Here is an 18,760-nt window from a genome sequence, read left to right as displayed (position 1 = left end):
TCAATGATTCTATGCGGCAGATATTGTAGATTTATCACATGTTAATTTTTTCACCCATTTGTTAAGTATGGTGTTTTTTGCATGTGAAGCCTCCGAAACAGTCTTTTTTGGGTATCAGTATATTTTTCAAACAAAAACCATAATGTCAAAATTTTTTTTAATTTATGACATTCTGCACATCAAGTAATAATTACAATGCAGATATCAGTATGAAACACACCAATTTAGATATGCATAGATGATAATTAATCTTATTGTTGTTTCGGAGGCTTCATTTGTTTCGGAGGCTTCAATTGTTAACGGAAAGTTTGTATTGGGTCCCATTTTCAAACGGTGATATATATCTCCACGATTTAAAAACATGTGACTTGAGGATCTACTTTGCTACATTTTGATAAATAGATTGGATGAGCTCTTTTATTTATATTTGCACAAGCTTGCTGAACAGTTTGTTTCGGAGGCTTCAAAAAGTTAACGGAAAAATGGCTCTTTGAAGTCAAGATTTTATAAAAATTTTAAAAGCTTGCAAATCGACTAATTTTTGTTACCCATTTCAAGTTAAGATAACAACTGTTATGAATCAAGAAGAAGTGAAGAAATAACCAAGAATTATGAACCAAAGCTACACCCACAAAGTTTGTTAACAATTGTTAACGGAAAATGAAGCCTCCGAAACGACAAATATCGAAGTCCGGTTCTCAAAAATACAGGGCTGTTCACAATTAATTCTAATGTGGCAGTGTTTACTGACCATATGACTGTACTTTCAGGATAAGAAAAATTATCCATGAACTAACTGAAGAAAACACAGGGTTTTACAAAAATGTTACTGTTTTTTATAGTTTTTCAAAATGGCAATATTAAGTACATTTAAGCCTGCTAAAACTGAACGCAGTAACTCCCAAAGCTGATTATGCTACCCAAGGTAGCTGCTAACTAGATGACTTATGTGGCCAAAAATCATGGAATTCTGTGGCTTTATTAGAACACTACGGATTAAAATGTTAAAAATCCAAAGTTACACCCTTTACCGTGAAAATGACCATATGTAAATGTTAAATACTCATGATTATAGTACAATATTATATTTAAATTGATTGATTCATTATATTTGTCTTTAAATTGTTTGGCTACAGATCCTCGTTTTGTTTTTGTTCTGTTTTAATTTGTGTAATTTAATTATACAGGGGTGCAGCATTTACAGGCTTCGCTTATCGTTGTACCTCCTCCATCGTGTTGTACTTTTTATAATTATTGTATTTTGTTGTAATTTTTGATGGAAATAAAATAAATCTGATTGATTGATTGAAGAACCCATTTTGACAACAGTGGACCTTTAACTTGTTACAATCTAATGAGGACCTCCATTGCCTGAAGCTAAGTACCAAACAGTGGATCCACATTTTACAAATCAATCGAGACCAGACCCTACACTGGCAAATGAGACATAGTCTTATACATTTATTTTTAGGGGACAGGAACTGTGGATGTAAGAAAATATCAATGTCCATGGTTGGTCTGTGTCCACAGTTTTCATTGTATTTTCAGGTGTGTGTCCACATGCAGGTCTTTACATACAAATGCACCCCCCCCCCACACACACACACACAAGCACCCTCTTTCTTTGAACTTCAACTAAGCACATATTCTGAATGGAAAACAAGCCATCTGCCATTGATTGGCCTCAGACTTAATCCTTGTTATGTATTTCACAGTTTTAGAAGTGTCCCCTTTTTACCAGCTGTAAGTTTCTAACTGAATAATGCTCCACATTGATATGCCATTTCACTCTTTATGAATATCGGTGTCATACTAAAACCTAAATTTTCGTAGTTTTAAAACAAAAATGCCAGTTTTTACCCTTGCATCTTATCTGCTATCTTCAACAGAGGCCCATATTTTGATTATGATGATGATGAGGAGGAGGAGGAAATGGAGGAAGAGAAAACAAAGGGAAAAGATAAGAAGAAAACTAAGGTACACCCTATCAAGGTGGACATTGACTTGGGCCTGTCTGCTTATGCTAATGCCAGAAAGTAAGTATTGGTGCTGTCATATTTATGATCTAATTATATCTTATGATGTAACAACTATTATTGTGTCCCAATTTCATCCAACAAAAAACGTAAACAAACAAATGGAATTTTAAAATAAATGTATTACATGCATATTAAAGGAGTATTTTGTGATCCAGGCATCCTATTTTTATGACATCTTTCAATAGATATTCACGAAAAAATTTTCTTCTGAAAATTTCAGTTGGTTCCGGTTTTGTTTTGGCGAGTTCTGCGTGATTATGTGTATTACACTGCTCCATAGTTCAATGTGTTGAGTTGCGTTCTGGTACACCAGAATATAAATCAAATTTTGGGATATTTTTACTAAATGAATTAATCTGCAAGAAATATTTTGTACATAAACATTATATAGCCAGAGGTTTCCAGTGGTATAAAAATCTCAACTTTTTTTTAGAAAAGTGGGGAGGGGTGAGGTTGTTCATCATGAAATGCCCTTGTAACAAATTAAGTGCATTTTATACTTTTCTATTAATCTTGTTACAGACATTATGATTTCAAGAAACACTCCAAGCACAAACAAGAAAGAACTGTACAGTCATCTGAAAAGGTAAGTATTAATGTAACTCACTTAACTTTATTGTAGGAATGTAAGGTTTAAAATGATACCTTTGTTGATTGCAAGTAACTATGCTTGGGTACATAAGGTCTTTGTAAAGCCAACAAGGAGAATCCAATTCCGGTATACACAGCCAGAATCTTTTCTTTGGGACTGCAAACAATAGAGGCCCTGCATGAAATTATCGATTGGCTCCAAACAAAGGATTTGAGCCGGTGTCCTTCACCATAGTTATGGCGGAGTGCAGTCCATTTAATCAAATCTTGTCATCAACCTATTTGATCGTAGTGCAGGGTTATGTGTGTGAGACGAACTGTTACGGTAGATTGCAATCATGCTTTTGTTGAATGCATTTGAGTAGTCCGCCATATTTACGGGATGATACGTCACATGCAAGGCCTCTATTATACCTATGATGCACCCATGGACGCATAAGGTCCCATGGTGAATGGCTGTTATGATATAAACATAGTTGTAACTTAGGTGTTCCTGATAGGCAACTGATGGGTGGTATTGGATAGGTATAGGCATGTAGGGAAGAGGATCACCATGGTGTACAGGTAAACATGTTTGTAGTCAGAAGAGGAAATGAAGAAGCACAAATTGAGTAAATTGGATATAGGATGCATCGCCAAGAATCAGTCTGTGTGTTAATAACCCAAACAATATGTTATTCTTGTCTGTCAGGCAATCAAGTCAGCTGAACGTAAGACAAAGCAGGCTTTGAAAGACGTTGCTACAGTTGCAAGTATCAACAAATCAAGAAAAACTTACTGGTAAGCAGAAGATATAATCATACTATAGTTGTACATTAAGGGGGTACTACACCCATTGGATTTTTTTGCGGGTTTTCTGCATTTTGTGGAGAAATGAGAAAAAAAAATTGGTCAAAGTGGTATGCAAAATGAAGGGGCAAATCTTCTCGTTCTATTGGTGGCATCGGTATCAATGTAGCTTACATGCTTTTAAAGGTAGAAGCTCGGAAGAGGTACATAGACCTCGATTCACAAAATCGAGTTTCTTTAGAATTTCAGAATTGATACCGTTAATCCAATCACTCACACTTGTTAAGCATTTGTGACAAACGCTAAAAGTATAAAAATTATTTTTTGGGGAAATTAATTAATTATGCACAGCTTTGAAAACATTAATATGCATCAATTTCATGTTATCAATGAAATTAAACTTATTTCCCCCCTTTTAGTTGACAATGATATGCAAAATTTGTGTTCGCAAGGCAGCATATTTGTTTCAGGTTTGATAAGGTTGAAATTAAAGAACAGTAAATGCCTTGGTTTTCCGAATTAGGTGAATTTTTGCTCAGTTTTCTGAGGACATACGGAAGCTTACAAAACATGATTTATAATGCATTTGTAATGTGAATCGGTATGTTCACAATGATAACAGCTAAATGGGACACCCTACTAGTTCACGTGTATTAACAGTTACGTCACTTACCTGTACCGCATGCTGAAATCATTCCACTTTAAGAAAATCCATTATATATCCAGTATAAATCCATGAAACTCACTGTATTCGCTTGTCGAAAGACTTCCGCATACATTTTTGTATAGACGCCATGATTTGGTTTTTCTAGCGGTGGGCGATTCGATACCATTTTGGTATCGTTCAATTTCGATACAATACTTTTATTTTTATGGAACGTAGGCCTATTGAAAACAAAAATAATTATTCGAAAATTGAAAACAAATATTAAATAAAAAATCTTTCATTCTCTATTAGCGAATTCAGGTAGCGAATAAATTGTGTGTGGTAGGCCTATAGGGACCGTCGACCGCTCACAAACACTTGCTGGGGGCGGGGCTGAAGCAAAAAAATTCATCACAAAATTTTTTCGGGGCCCCCCTTTAGCCTACAGACCTCCTATCATTCACATTTAAAAGTGTAAAGAAACTAGGAATCCTCATTTCATACAATTTTTAACAATGTTTCACACACCCGAAGTTTTCGTGTTCTTGAGCATTGTAAAGTTGCAATGTTCGAATCCAATCAAAGTAGGCCTAATTGCAAATCTTTTACAAAATATTTTACAAACACCACGGTTATATGTTATGAAAGATTTGAAACTATAGCCAATGTATTGGTTTTGTTTAATGTTTACAATTAATTTCAACACAAAAATTGTGTTAATAATGTTTTAAACTTAAATTGTCAACAGAAAGAGTCAGCTGATCATCAGGTTTTATGTCTTCTTTTAACAAGAGTGGAAACAAAGGAACCCAAGAATGTGCAAAGTTATTGACTTCGCTAGCATCTTAAATTTAAACTCTGAGTCAAAAATAAGCTTTGTTTCATTAATTAATGGTTGCGATTCGAAATCCCACAAAGAGTAAGTAAGTTCGTTATTAAATGTGGTAGGCCTCAGTAGGCCTACCCCCCTCCAATCCCCAACATAGGCCTACACATGGACTCAATTAAGGCGCTGGATTCAGGTGGCTGACGCCCCCCAATAAATAAATAAAGAGAAGAGAAGGGAAGAAAGGAGAAAAGAGAAGAGAAATGGAGGAAAGGAGGAGAGAAACTAAATTGCACGTAATTGAGTAGGCCCATGTGTAAATAACCGCACAGTCGGGACGATTGGAAGTAGGTCATATAGAGGCCTGCGACTAGGCATTGCTTGAAGGCGGGTCCTCGTCCTAAAAGCACGTGAAAATTACTGCGGGTCCGCCGATATGCAGGGCCCCTCACATTTTGCCACCAAAGTCAAAAATTAAGACGGACTCCATAACGACTTCATCGATTTATGCATGCTTTAGTAATTGCCACTTGAATCTCAAGTTTTGCAAATTGATTTCGGGCCCTTTTTTCTGTTTAAAGCAATTGATTCAAATAGTAGTGTAAAAACAATGCAATCAATGGCTTCAATTCGACCTTCATTTTGCAAATTTTTCAAACTTCTCAGGGGGAACATCCCCTCAGACTCCCCTGCATGTAGTGGATAAACATATGATCATTTTCGCTCTTCTTCCAACATTTGCAAATTTAAGCCCAATTTATGGTATAGGCTTACAGGAAAACTTGTCCAAGGAAGGTTTCATGGACCATCATTTTACAAATTTGCGGCTTTTTTCAAACTAAAATTTTACACACTAGTACCAAAATGGTCCACCAAATCACTTCAATTTAGTCTTCACTCCCCTGCTTAATCGATATACAAGTGGCCATTTTCGCTTGCTTTACCGATTTATGTTTAAAACAATTCATAGGCCTACGATAATAGGGAATTCGAAACTTGTCCACGAAAGGCTCTCACAAATTTTCGGCCGCCAAACTAAAATTTTACACTAGTATATAGGCCTTGGCATAATAGTGCCAAAATTGTCCACCAAATCGCTTCAATTAGATCTTCATTTTGCACACGTTTTTTTTTTTTTTTTTTCTGAGGGGGAACACCTCCTCAGACAACCCCTCATGTCATAAGCGCGCTCCTCATGCCATTTTTTTTTCATTTTGTTTTATTTTTTCTACAAATTCGACTCAAACCCCCTGACTGCTCTAGTTCGACAATGGGTACCAAAAGCTGGTATCGCCCATCCCTATGAAGATTGACTACGTACTCTCGCTAAATAAAAATCCCTTAAAAGGGATGAATAAGCGTCCTTATCAACCAATCAACTTTTAAGACAAATAGGTGAAAAACGATGTTTTTTCATAATTTTTTAATTTCACATGATCCGTGCATATATCGCCTAGCTATAAATGAAAAAATGTTTTTTTAGACCAATCAAACCAATATATGGGTGTAGTACGCCCTTAAGTAAATGTAGACGTATTTATTCTTATTATGGATATCTTTGCAGATGAGGAAAGTCATGAATACTGATACAGAATCAAAATGACAGACTAATTCAACACAACTAGCTAGATATTTGTGTAATGGTCTAAGATATGACAAAGCTTCTTGCAGAGCACAACAATTGTTTTTGAAAGGCTTTTTACATCATTTCAGTGATACCTGTATGTTTAAGATTAGCTTTGATTTTCTTTGTATTTCACTGTTCTAACATGGCTTGTTTCTGTTGTAGGTTTGAGAAGTTTTTCTGGTGCATCAGTTCAGAGAATTACCTAATTATTGCAGGCAGAGATCAACAGCAGAATGAACTTGTTGTCAAGAAGTATCTCACACAAGGTAATTGTAAGACAAATTATAGTATTTTTAATTTTATCTTTCAAAGTGTTGAAATGACATAGCATTTCATATTCTGTCTAGGGCCTTGAGTAAGTAGACTTTGAAACTCACTTTTTGTGTCCAGACTACATGAACATTATTTATGAATCAAATGTCGTCAATGGAACCAAACAAATAAGTTATTTGAACAGGTTTGCTTTTTGGAATGTATTGCATTGTTGAACTTTCATCAACTGACTGTTGATCAGACTTCTGGGGGTGGGTGATTCATCTGATCCTGAAGCCAATTCTTGAACAGCAGTTGTACTTTACATACAGATATAAAATAACAAGCAAGTAGTATGAATGTTAATCCTGTATTATCCTGTCACTTCTAAGCACATCTGGACCAATTCACTTTAAACATCCTTTTTTGTTTTCACGAATTACATTATAAAGCATTGTTAAAATTTTGTTTTTCCTACACAGGGGATGTATATGTCCATGCTGATTTACATGGAGCCAGTAGCGTAATCATCAAAAATCCAACAGGTAACTGACTTACATTTCCTAAAATTCATCAATGTAAATATTGATGTTGAAGTGGTTCTATCAAACCATGAACCTGACTACACTTGCTTTCAGAGAAGAACAGACCTCTCTTACTTGTGGTGTGTGTACACATCATAAACATGGATATGGGGTTCTGAGTGATGGGGTGATTAAATCATCCCACAATCGTAACAACAGGCCAGTAATCTGATTGGCCTATTAGGTGTCAAAGCTTCGTTATGTGCAGAGGGGCCCTCATGAAGGGAACAAAAAAGCCTGGCCTATGTCGTTCATTAACAGGGCATGCACAGCGATCAGAGCAAGAGAGGTCATGTTTTTTCTCCGGAAGCTAGTGTATATGTGCACAACATGCATGCCAATTAACTTTGGTAGATATACATCAATGGAAATCAATTCAGCAGTATTTGAAATTCAAGAGTGCTTTACATTCAAAGCAAAGTTAATGTTGTTATTTAAATTTTTACCATGATAGGTAACCCTGTACCACCAAAAACCTTGAATGAAGCTGGGACCATGGCAGTGTGTTACAGTGTGGCATGGGATGCCAAAGTCATCACCAGTGCTTGGTGGGTCAACCATAACCAGGTAAAGCTAAAGTAAACATATCAATTATGATAGCTTTGTGTGGAATTGTGGCTTACAGTGCCAAATATATCACCCATGTTTAGTAGGTTTGTCATAAAGAGGTAGCTGCAAGTTTAGAGTCAAACGCAATGCTCTTATCTATATTAGAACAGTTTGTAAAGGATATTATCTGTTTGTTTTTTACCTAACATTATAGGCAATATTTCAGATTGTATTTTTGAATTTGTCCATTGTGTATATCAATATTTTCTTGATTTCAGGTTTCCAAGACAGCACCCACAGGAGAGTACCTGTCAACAGGAAGCTTCATGATAAGAGGTGTGTGTAATCATATGTCTTATTGCTTGATAGGCTTTTATGACAGGCATTCATCATACAGGTTTGCTGTCAGACAAGAATCAAATGTCAAACCTTATGGTCTGTTGAGTTTCTTCATGCTCACTGCAGATTGAACCATATTCTATAGATGAAACACAATTGAAAAGCTTTTAGATTCCAGACCAATCGGAATCAAATGAAACTTGCATTGTGATACTGTTAAAGACATAAGGTAAACATGATGGTTACATGGCCTGTATGTGTCCATTTCTTTATTCCTGCAACACTTTGAACCAACATGATATAATATTGTGCAAAAAGGATGGTCTGATTTTATTGGTTCAGCTACAAAAGCATCACGCATGTGTGCCTATATGGTGGGGATCTTTCTCAACTGCCAAAGTGCATCATTTACTGAGGTCAAAACTTTGGATATGTTATTTGACTATACTTTAATGTTCTTCTTAAAATTGTTTTTTGTTTTTGATTTCACTAAATTACAGGTAAAAAGAATTACTTGCCCCCTACTCAACTAGTCATGGGCTTTGGATTCTTATTCAAGGTAAGGATCAATAACTTTGCTGATAAAAGAGTAACACCAGTTATGCACAGCTAACCCGCCAAAGTCTGGTCCTAAGTCCAGAGACCCCAGTGCACACTATACTGTGAAAATAGGCTTCGATGGTGACAGTGTTGATGTTTTACCAATGACTATTCCTCAAAGACACTTTTCATAGCTATACACTAGTCCGGCCTGCTGCCTTACATCACCCCGGGTGGACTGTTGCAACCGTGTGGCACTTGCAAGTGTAGCTTAAGCACTGTTATTCATAGGCTTAAGTACAAGCTGATTTTGTTTGTTTATAAGTTAGACTGCAACAAGGTGATTTTTTTCCAATTTTGTCATCTTCCAAGAGAGAACTACACCAGGAGTGCTCATCTTAAGAAGGGTGAAATTAGACTCCGAATATGACCGCGCTGGAGATCTACCAATGAACTACCCCTATATCAGGTGCAAGATTCCCAAGTTTGTATTGTTGCAAATTTGATTACTCTGTAGACTTTAGAAGCTTCCAAGAATCACCATGGATTCTCACAGTTCTCTACACAAGATTCTGCAAGAATTTATTCCCCCTCAAATTGTATCCCTGGAACCTATTTCATTTGCCATTTAACCTATTTCATTTTCCATTTAACCTAATTTGCTACTTTTTATTTCTTTCTGTTTGATCAAGTTGGATGAATCTTCGGTATGGAGGCATAAAGATGAACGTAAAGTGAGGACATCTGAGGAGGATGAGTTATCTGTGCCTGATAGCTCTACTGTGAGTAGCACTCTTACAAATACAATTAGTGATTGATCCCTGCAAAAGTCTAAAAGAGGGGCATTAATTGAAGTTTTTTGTACAATGATAATTCCCATTAAAACATTGCTAGTACTGACTGACATTGCTGCGGTGCTCCACAAAAAATGAGGAAATACTGTAAACACAGTTGTTAACAATGGACCCACAAATGGATATCGTGAAATTGGGAATCACATGTTTCAAAATGGGTATTGTGTGGCATTTTCAGCATTTATGGAATAGTGATGGGGCATTTATTAGGGGGAATTTTAAAAGAAAATGTTTTTTTTATAAATATTTAGGCCAAGGATAAGTTACTTGGATTCTCATTAATTATATTTTTCAAGAACAAGAAAGTGTCCGTATATACAAACATTTCCAATATTGACTTGCATGTCATATTTTATCCATATAAGTCTGATTTTATCTCATCACTTCCCAGGATAGCAGATCTATACTTGCAAAAATTTATTTTTGATGACTTTGTTACATTTTCAGACACAGCATAGCACTGATAGTGCCTTTGCTCTTAGCTGAGATGAATATAATTAAATCGTCTCAGCTCTTAGGCTTTTAAGCTTGTAAGCTTTTGAAGTGCAGCTGTAGTCTCAAGTCTCATATTGCAAGACACATTGGCTCACCAAAATATGTTGTAAAAATTTTGTTTACTTTTTTTAAATATTTTTATTTTTCAGGTTGATGGTTCGGTAGATGAGGAAATATCCTTGCCACCTGATAGTGATAGTGAGGAGGAGGAAAAACAAAGTAAGAAAAATATTTGTAATTTACTGAATACATTTTGTCACTGCGTCACAATTTGCTTGTTAAAGGGGTATTTCATGATGTCTTTGTCAAATGAATGAATCTGCAAGAAAGCTTACGCACACAATGATGATGTAGTCCTAGGTTGCTGATGGCATAAAAATTTCATCTTTTTACGAGTATGTTGGGTGATGCAGCTGTGGGTCATGAAGTCCCCTATCAATGATCAGGGTCGACATGAGACTCATTCCCCTTGATCATTTCACATATGTGACCATCCACCACAACTGAGCCCGGATGTCGCCAGTGCCACTATTGAGATATGCTCCATTGAACTTAACAATAAACAATAGGAAACTGTTTTATTGATTTTTCACTACTTAAATGTCAAGTACTATAGACATGATATACATAATTTTAAAGCTAATTTCAAGCAGAATATTTTGGTTGAATATCTCAAAAATGATGATTGGCGACTTCAGGGCTCAGTTGTGCTGGATGGTCACATTATATGGAATGCATAATTTACTAATCTTAATGTTATGTCATTGCAGATCCAGAAATGGATGTAATTGTTGAAGATATTGAAGAAGATACTGGCACCAGTACTACAATGAAAGAAGATGCGTCAGGTGAAAGCAGCCCTCAAGAACTCAAAGAAGAGAATATAGAAGGAGGTGAAAAGAGTACTAGTGATGAAGAAGAAAGTCTGTTTCCTGATACTACTATACAATTGCAACACATACATGGAGATAAGTGAGTTATGTTGCAGAAAATTTATTAAAATACATTGTTCATGATGCATTATGTTTTTACAATATTGTATTAGGACACTGCTGCTGATTGGATTTGATAGGCTAGCATGCTCTGTGTATGTCTGATATAAGCCTTTCTTTGAGGGTAGTATCTTTAAAAACAATTTGAACAAATTCATAGAATGATCATAGACATAATAACTTGATTTTCAAAATTACCATAGTCCAGATTAGGTCAGATCATACCCTATTTATCCTTACTGGATGATACATTATCTATTTCTTTAAGGTATGAACCTCAGCGTTCCCGTGGCTCCAGTCAACTTAGTAGCAGCAGCCAGCATTCAGCTGAGGGTGATGCAGCAGAAAACCAGCAAGTGAAAGTGTTTCTAGGTGATGACCAACCAATTGTCTTGGGACAACAAAAAGAGCAAGTAAGTATTGAAAGAGGGTTGCAAGAAATGTAGAGTTATGGGAAAGGTTAGGGGGCATTATTAGTTACCCCCTGTTTGTTCACGAAATACAGGAAAATGTCTACGGTCTGGTGCCGTACACCAGACCGTAGATATTTTCCCGTATTTTGTGAGAATTTTATCCTTTAGTTAACATGAATTCTATTCGATTCTATTACCTTCCGACTTGTTTGCATTATGAAATTAGTTTGAAATACAAAAAAGTAGACCAATTTCTTTCTTGGCTTTTTAATAACAGCACAACCCACGGTGTAGCCATACCGTGCGTGAAGTTTGCACATGGTTTAGTTATGTTACGCACACTCGCGCATGTTAGGATTACGTAGGTAATATGGGAAATATTACCTGCCTGTATATTAATGAGGAGTACTAAGGTAATACGGATTTTTAAGTGGTGATCCAAGTGGTGTTTGACCAATGAGATTACAGAATTCTTGTCAACTATTAGGATAATAGGTTGTATTCAACTTCCAAAATTGGGGACACAAGAATCATGTTTATTAATCACTTCCTTACAAAGAAATACTGTATACTGTTGTCCATCCATTCATGTTAAGTATTGAATAGAATTTACTGTATTTTGAAATTTGATTTCCTCTTGTATTGAACCTTTTTTTGTCTTACATAAAAAAAAACATTTTTCTGCTGTATCAAACAAAAAGGGGGTAAATTTAGCAGCACTTTCAGATTGCGTGGACTAATTAATATGTTTTTTTTTTCTTCATTTTACAGAAACCCAAATTATCTGCCAAGCAGAGAAGGTAAGAATTATTTTCTTCTCTTTACTTGTCTTTTGTGGAAGGATTTATGCTTTGCTAAATAAAATGACGAAAGACTTAAGAATAGAACTGCCATGCCCCAAATTATTTGGATGAAGGTTAGGTTTTAGGGTTAGGCTGAGGTTAGGTGTAAGTGAATATAGTTAACTAGTGTTCGGATTATGGTTGGGTTAGCAACCTCTATTCTAAAATTTCATCTAAAATGCTTTGGTTGTAAATCCTCTTACTGGCTGGGATTCTTATTAATAGATTTTGTATTACATTGTCATTTTGCTTGAAGTCAGATTAGGCCTGTCAAATTCAGAGTAACATAATAGAAATCCTAAAACATATTAAAGGGTCTTTTGTGATTTTAGAATCCTCTTCTTAGGGTATGGCACAATAGATATTCAAGTAAAAAGCTTTCAGTTGATTTGGACATTGAATTTGTGAGTTACACATAATTACATGTATTTCAAAGCCCCATACATGTAGGCCACACTGTTGTAATTTTCAGTTGTTGACAGCCCCAAATACAAATTGGATCATATCTTTGTCAAACAACCAAATCTGCACTAAAGCTTATGCACACAATCACGATGTAGTCCTTGTTTCTGATGTTATAAAAATCTCAACATTTTTGGAGTAAGTTGTAGAGATGAGGCTGTGGATCACTAAGTGCCCATTTAACAGTGTTACATTTTTCTTATCACCATCAATGTTATAGAGACTTAAAGAAGAAAAGGCAAAGACAAGTAGAACCAAATAATCAAGCTAATGAAGACGAAGATGATGATGAGGTTGGCATGGCAACTCAAGATGTGGAGGAGACTACTGATGGTGATAATGATGAAGCTGTACAAAGATTACAAGGGAAGGAAGAAACCAGAGAGGAGGAAGAAACCAGGGAGGAAGATGATGAAGAGGAAACAAGCAACTCAAAAAGCAAAGTGAGTTGGTGTAAAATTGTATCAGGATGACATTGGGTCACATGACATTAAACAGGTTTTATGTGACTCTGTAGCATGTTGGTAGGAGATGAAACCCCAGTTCAAGTTGACTTAAATTGCAGAACTGAAACGTGATACTACTAGACAAGTTGTATACAGGTCTTTGCATATACACTGAGTGGGTTGCACTTGTATTGTTTAATTGCAGTAATTGAAATATCTTTTGTTTCTTTTCAGCCTGTACCTCAAGAATCAGTCGTACTAAAAAGAGGTCAAAAGGTAGGAGGCATAATAGTAACTCTGACATTGAAAGTTGTTATGAAGCCCAACTATAAAAATTTATGACACAAATTTTATTTGCCATAAAAGGCAGTGATAGGGAAAGTATCACACTTAGCTGTTGGTTCAGTAGACCTTTTCAGGAGAATTTTTATGGAAAATGCAGACCATGCGCGACCATAAAAACATATTCGACTAATCAATTTCTGCCAAATTTGAACAAATTCAACCACGCAGCAGACACCGCATTTAGTATGCTGCGATAAATAGAGCAACTGGGTATATAATTGGTGTGAGCTATCATACCACATCACATGTACATCAAACCCACTGTTGCCAGTGTGTGATTGGTTGTGGTGTTTTGTTTACCACATGCGACATCTTTTTGAACTTATTTCCAAAGATTTCCAATCAGCTGCTGAAAAGGTACATTGACCAATGAGATGTTACACTTTCTCTATATATTCTATATCAAATAAAGTAACAATTAGTAACAATGTTTATTTTATGTCCAAGTTGTCATGTAAGGACAAGTCATGAAGTTGTGCATTTAGAAACAACACTAACATTGTACACATGGATTTCCCTTTGCAGCACAAACAAAAGAAGATCAAGCAAAAATACAAAGATCAAGATGAGGAGGAAAGAAGGCTGAAAATGGAATTGCTGGCTGTAAGTTATTAGCAAGTTTACCAATAGTAAATCTACAGTTCTTTGCAAGTTTCTTCAGCACTCGTGTAGGTGGGTGCCTCGTTATAATGTAAAGAGATAGTATCATGTGATGCTACACGCCTTGTTCAGCAAATGAAGTGCTAAATGTTTCACAACATGATCAATTAGCCAATCAGAAGTCCACTTTCATACTTACCCAATGCATGTGCTACATTGGCAAAAAGTACCAAAGAAACTTTGATGAAAAATGTACTATGTAACTTTTGAGACAGTTTGTATGTGTGAAGGTGCAAAATTAACCATATGGCATGCTGTTTTACAGCCTTGTTCAGAAATTTTAATTATCATGACAATTTGTAAACAAATTGTTTCTGAGTTTGAATGACAGGTGACGTCAGACACAAACTAGTATTTTTATCTCTGACGCTGATTATAAGAGGTTATGATGATATACAGTGGCGGCACCATGATTTTGTCTCGGAGTGGGTGAAGTTAATATACTTAGGTCTATAATTTGCCTGACATTAGGGTTTTTCCCCACAGTGAAAATGTCTGATTTTTTATTTTGATTGGGGAAAGTGAGGGCTAAAACACATGTTTCCTATGGTATTGTCACTGATGATGATGTGTTCATTTAAATTGCAGTCAGCTGGTGGCCCCAAAGAAACCAAGAAGGGTAAAAAAGGTAAAAAGCAAAAACAACAAGAGAAACAAGAGAAGCAGTATCAACAGAGACTACAGCATCAAAAACAAAGACCCCAGAGTGGCAAGCAGAAGGGGGCAGGGTTCAAAGGTCAGAAGCCAGATGTAAAGGTCATCATGAAAGATGATAACATAGTGGAGGGAATGGGAGAATTACAAGTCAAAGATGAAGGTAAGTGGGATGGATTTGTGTGTGGGGGTGTATATCACTGGTAAACATGGATGAATGCATGCTTCACACCACCATGAACCTGCATCTAGTGTAGATTTCTTTTCACATGCAGTAGATAAGAAATGGGCTATTCCAGTTGAAATCCATATATCTCCTATGGATTTCAACTGGAATATCCCAATGCTGTTAAGATGCCTTTGAGCCCTATCCTGTGTGCTGCATTGGATAGTAGCATTCAGGTCTCCAGTCATTTTGAATTGTTATACTTCATTTACTTCTTTTAAATGCACAAATGTGTATGCCAGCAATTTGAATGAGCCGACATGATTTAAAACTTTGCCCAGTGAAATTATATTCTATTATAATGTTCCTTCTGTAATTCACACAATTTGCCACAAGCCTATTAACATCATGTCATTCTATTCATTATTCAGTTGAATCTGGAGACATTATACAACCTGTTGTCATGAAACACACATGGAAAAACAAGAAACAGGACCCCACTGATGCAGAGGAACAGGTACAGGTTTGCTTGACTCTCTTTGTGCATAATTAGGCAATCCTTTTAGATCTTAGAATTTAAACAAATATTTAAACCTAGAGTGAGGGATGATATGACAAGGTACTGGTCCTTTTAAAAGAGTGGATGATATCAAAATTGAAGTGTGCTTTAATATTTGTTGTTTTGATAGTCAAAGAGAGAAACTAAACTGTCATAGACAATATACTTCAGGTTTATCAGATGTAAACCTCTTTCTTAATTTAAACACCATCTCAGAGCAAACATGTGTGACTCTTCAATATTTTGTTGTCATATCCATTGCAATATGATTGAGTTTGTGTGTTTTGTTTACAGGAAGGGTCTGACCAAGAAGAGTCTGAAGAACAGAATCAACTCATGAAGGTAACTAATTATAAATGTACAGTTTCAACTAAACAACTTATAGATTTTCCAGAAATCACTTTTTTGACAGGTGGGCCATGCTTTTCCCCACCCCAGTTTTCAAATAATTGCTACTAGTGCCACCACAGGTCTTTGGGCTATTCCTTTGATATCCATACATCCTCTATGGAAGACATGACCATAATCTCACACACAGGGAGTATAGATTTCAAATGGAGTCACCTATTCAGGTACCCCATTTGAATGGGTGACTCCATTTGAAATTCATACTCCATGTGTGGTATGGAAAATTAAGGTCATGTCTTCAATAGGGTGTGTATTCCTACGAGGGTCAGTCAGTATGTTTTAAGAGTTGACTTGTGACGTCATATGTGGATTGTTTTCATGGCATTTCTCAATGATCACATAAACATTAATTATCTCCAAAATGAAACAGATTAAAATAAAATGACTGGTCACGTGTGAGAGCTGGTACTCAGTGCGATGATAACTGGTGCAAATCAAACAACAATCTGCGCATGCGTAGGTAGGATGACCGATACAACATGCTGGAAATGCACGAAAATTGCAAAATTCCATGTAAAATATTACAAAATGCTATGAAAATTTTAATTTTAATATTCATATAATTTTTTATGGATGATCTCAGCCTGAAATGAACAGAAAAATTCTCATTCAAACGATGGCCTCTCTCTCTGTTCCACTACTTTTTGTATAAATGTAACAATAGTAGAATAACAGTTATATTTTAATCACAGATTCAAATATTTTCTAGGGAGACTCCCGTTTTAATGTTTGGAGATTAGTCAACAGAACTGGCAAAAAAAACTTAAATTTCCATGTTTGCTATTTTTGGCAATATCAAGATTTTTATAGAAAGAAAAGCCTTGTTTTTGTCAAAAATAGACATATTTGACCACGCATTTTAAATAAACTAAAACCTTTACAGCCCAACAAACATGGTTTAATTAACTGGTAGTTTGTGTTCTATTACTGTTCCAAAAGGCAGCATTCTTCATACTTTAATTCCCGAAAAAATGTAAAAAATACAACAATACCTCATTTCAGCCTCTTATTTCCCTGAACAAAAACGACTCAATTTCAGTAGGTGACTCTAGACCATTGATTTTATGCTAATGCTGTTACATAATCATGTGTGTGATATAATTTTTACATGTGTTGTTTGAAAGACAAAGGTACAGTGTTTTTGTAATCATTGAGAAATGCCATGAAAACAATCCACATATGACGTCACAAGTCAACTCTTTAAAACATACTGGCTGACCCTCGTATTTGGCAATGTTAAGTTGTGCTTTTTATTTGCATTTTTTATATGGATCAAATTGGTAAATTACCAGACCAAAACAGCATAAATACAATGTCAACATTACTAATAAAAACAGCAGTAGCTTTCTTGTGATTGTAATGTGTTTATTTTTCAGTCAAGTTTATTAATTTGCTTCTGATTCCTTATTTAACAGGAAAGCATATCAATATTAGATGCATTAAGTGGGTGTCCCCATGAGGAAGACCTTCTACTATTTGGTTTACCTGTGTGTGCTCCATATCCAACAATGCAAAACTACAAGTAAGTGTTGTAAAATTACTATGTATAAATGTAACAATATATTTATTATGCTGTCACCTACTAATCTTTTATGAAAACTTAAGCAGTTATAGTCAAAAATGATATGAAAAACAACCTTATCAAACTGTGGTGAAACCTATCCTCGCGCACACGACTACTTGTAAATTAATTTTGGACATGTTCTACCAGAACAATTTTTGTTTTGTGTGTACTTTTGCTTTTTATATTTAGTTGTATACATTCAAATACATTAAAGGTATAAACCAGAATCAAACAACCAACAACAAAAGATGGAAGAATTTTATGTTGGTGATAATTAGCATTTGCATTGAACTACTTTATGTGTAAAGCATTTTGTATCTAATTTGTAATGCCTATATTATGGAAACTTTATGGGTAAAGCATTTTGTATCTAATTTCCAATGCCTTTATGATGAATATTTTATGTGCAAGGCATTTTGTATCTCATTTGTAATGCCAATTTAATGGGTCTTTTTCTTCAGGTTCAAGGTGAAGTTAACTCCCGGTACAGGCAGGAGAGGAAAAGGTAAAGTTAAAATAATTGTAATATAGGAGTTTATTCTGGGACCTCAAGATCTGTGCTCTGCCCACTATGCCACCCTCCCAAATATGGGTTGTTATTACAAGGGACACACCCAAGGTATATAATGCAGTGGAATTACTAGACTGCTCTGCATTCCCTTTTTGATAAACAATTCATACCATTCCATGCATAAAACACAACACATCCCCAGTGACTGCCCTGCCCAGAGAAAAAGGGACTGCTCTAGTTGAATATGACCTGTGTGACCTACTTAACACATAGACTCGACCTCTTTCATCTCCAATCTGAGATGAATGTTAATGAAGTAAAAATCAATGTGGGTGGTAAATCTTAACCAATAACAGATAGGTAAGCAAACATGTTTATGCATTAACCCCACCCACTGTACACTCAACTCACATGGTCCAACTGGGTAGCTCTATCTGGGTCAGGTAACATAAACATGATAAACCACAGGGGCGTGTATAAACAACCAAAGCTGCATTTTTAAGGAGGTAGTATCATACCCAGTATTAGAGTGCATAGTTCATTGTATATTCTAAATATAGTAGACCATTTTTCCCATGGTTAGCTAGCTGTTGGATCAGAACAGGTC

General features: G+C 35.7%; 1 protein-coding gene across 1 annotated transcript in view; it reads left to right on the top strand.

Moving 5' to 3' along the window:
* LOC140152589 (ribosome quality control complex subunit NEMF-like) overlaps positions 1–18,760 on the top strand; it is a 37,261-nt gene that overhangs the window by 16,075 nt on the left and 2,426 nt on the right. The window contains 20 exon segments of the mRNA XM_072174985.1: positions 1,890–2,036; positions 2,562–2,625; positions 3,322–3,410; positions 6,681–6,784; positions 7,253–7,315; positions 7,809–7,921; positions 8,182–8,239; positions 8,743–8,801; positions 9,475–9,568; positions 10,908–11,103; positions 11,392–11,536; positions 12,308–12,336; positions 13,061–13,283; positions 13,521–13,562; positions 14,157–14,234; positions 14,880–15,108; positions 15,543–15,628; positions 15,965–16,012; positions 17,494–17,600; positions 18,104–18,147. Coding sequence (XP_072031086.1) covers positions 1,890–2,036; positions 2,562–2,625; positions 3,322–3,410; positions 6,681–6,784; positions 7,253–7,315; positions 7,809–7,921; positions 8,182–8,239; positions 8,743–8,801; positions 9,475–9,568; positions 10,908–11,103; positions 11,392–11,536; positions 12,308–12,336; positions 13,061–13,283; positions 13,521–13,562; positions 14,157–14,234; positions 14,880–15,108; positions 15,543–15,628; positions 15,965–16,012; positions 17,494–17,600; positions 18,104–18,147 — 2,018 coding nt within the window.

Source organism: Amphiura filiformis, chromosome 5 (genome assembly GCF_039555335.1).
Source record: "Amphiura filiformis chromosome 5, Afil_fr2py, whole genome shotgun sequence".
Taxonomy (NCBI): domain Eukaryota; kingdom Metazoa; phylum Echinodermata; class Ophiuroidea; order Amphilepidida; family Amphiuridae; genus Amphiura; species Amphiura filiformis.
This window is presented reverse-complemented; position numbering and strand designations above follow the sequence as displayed.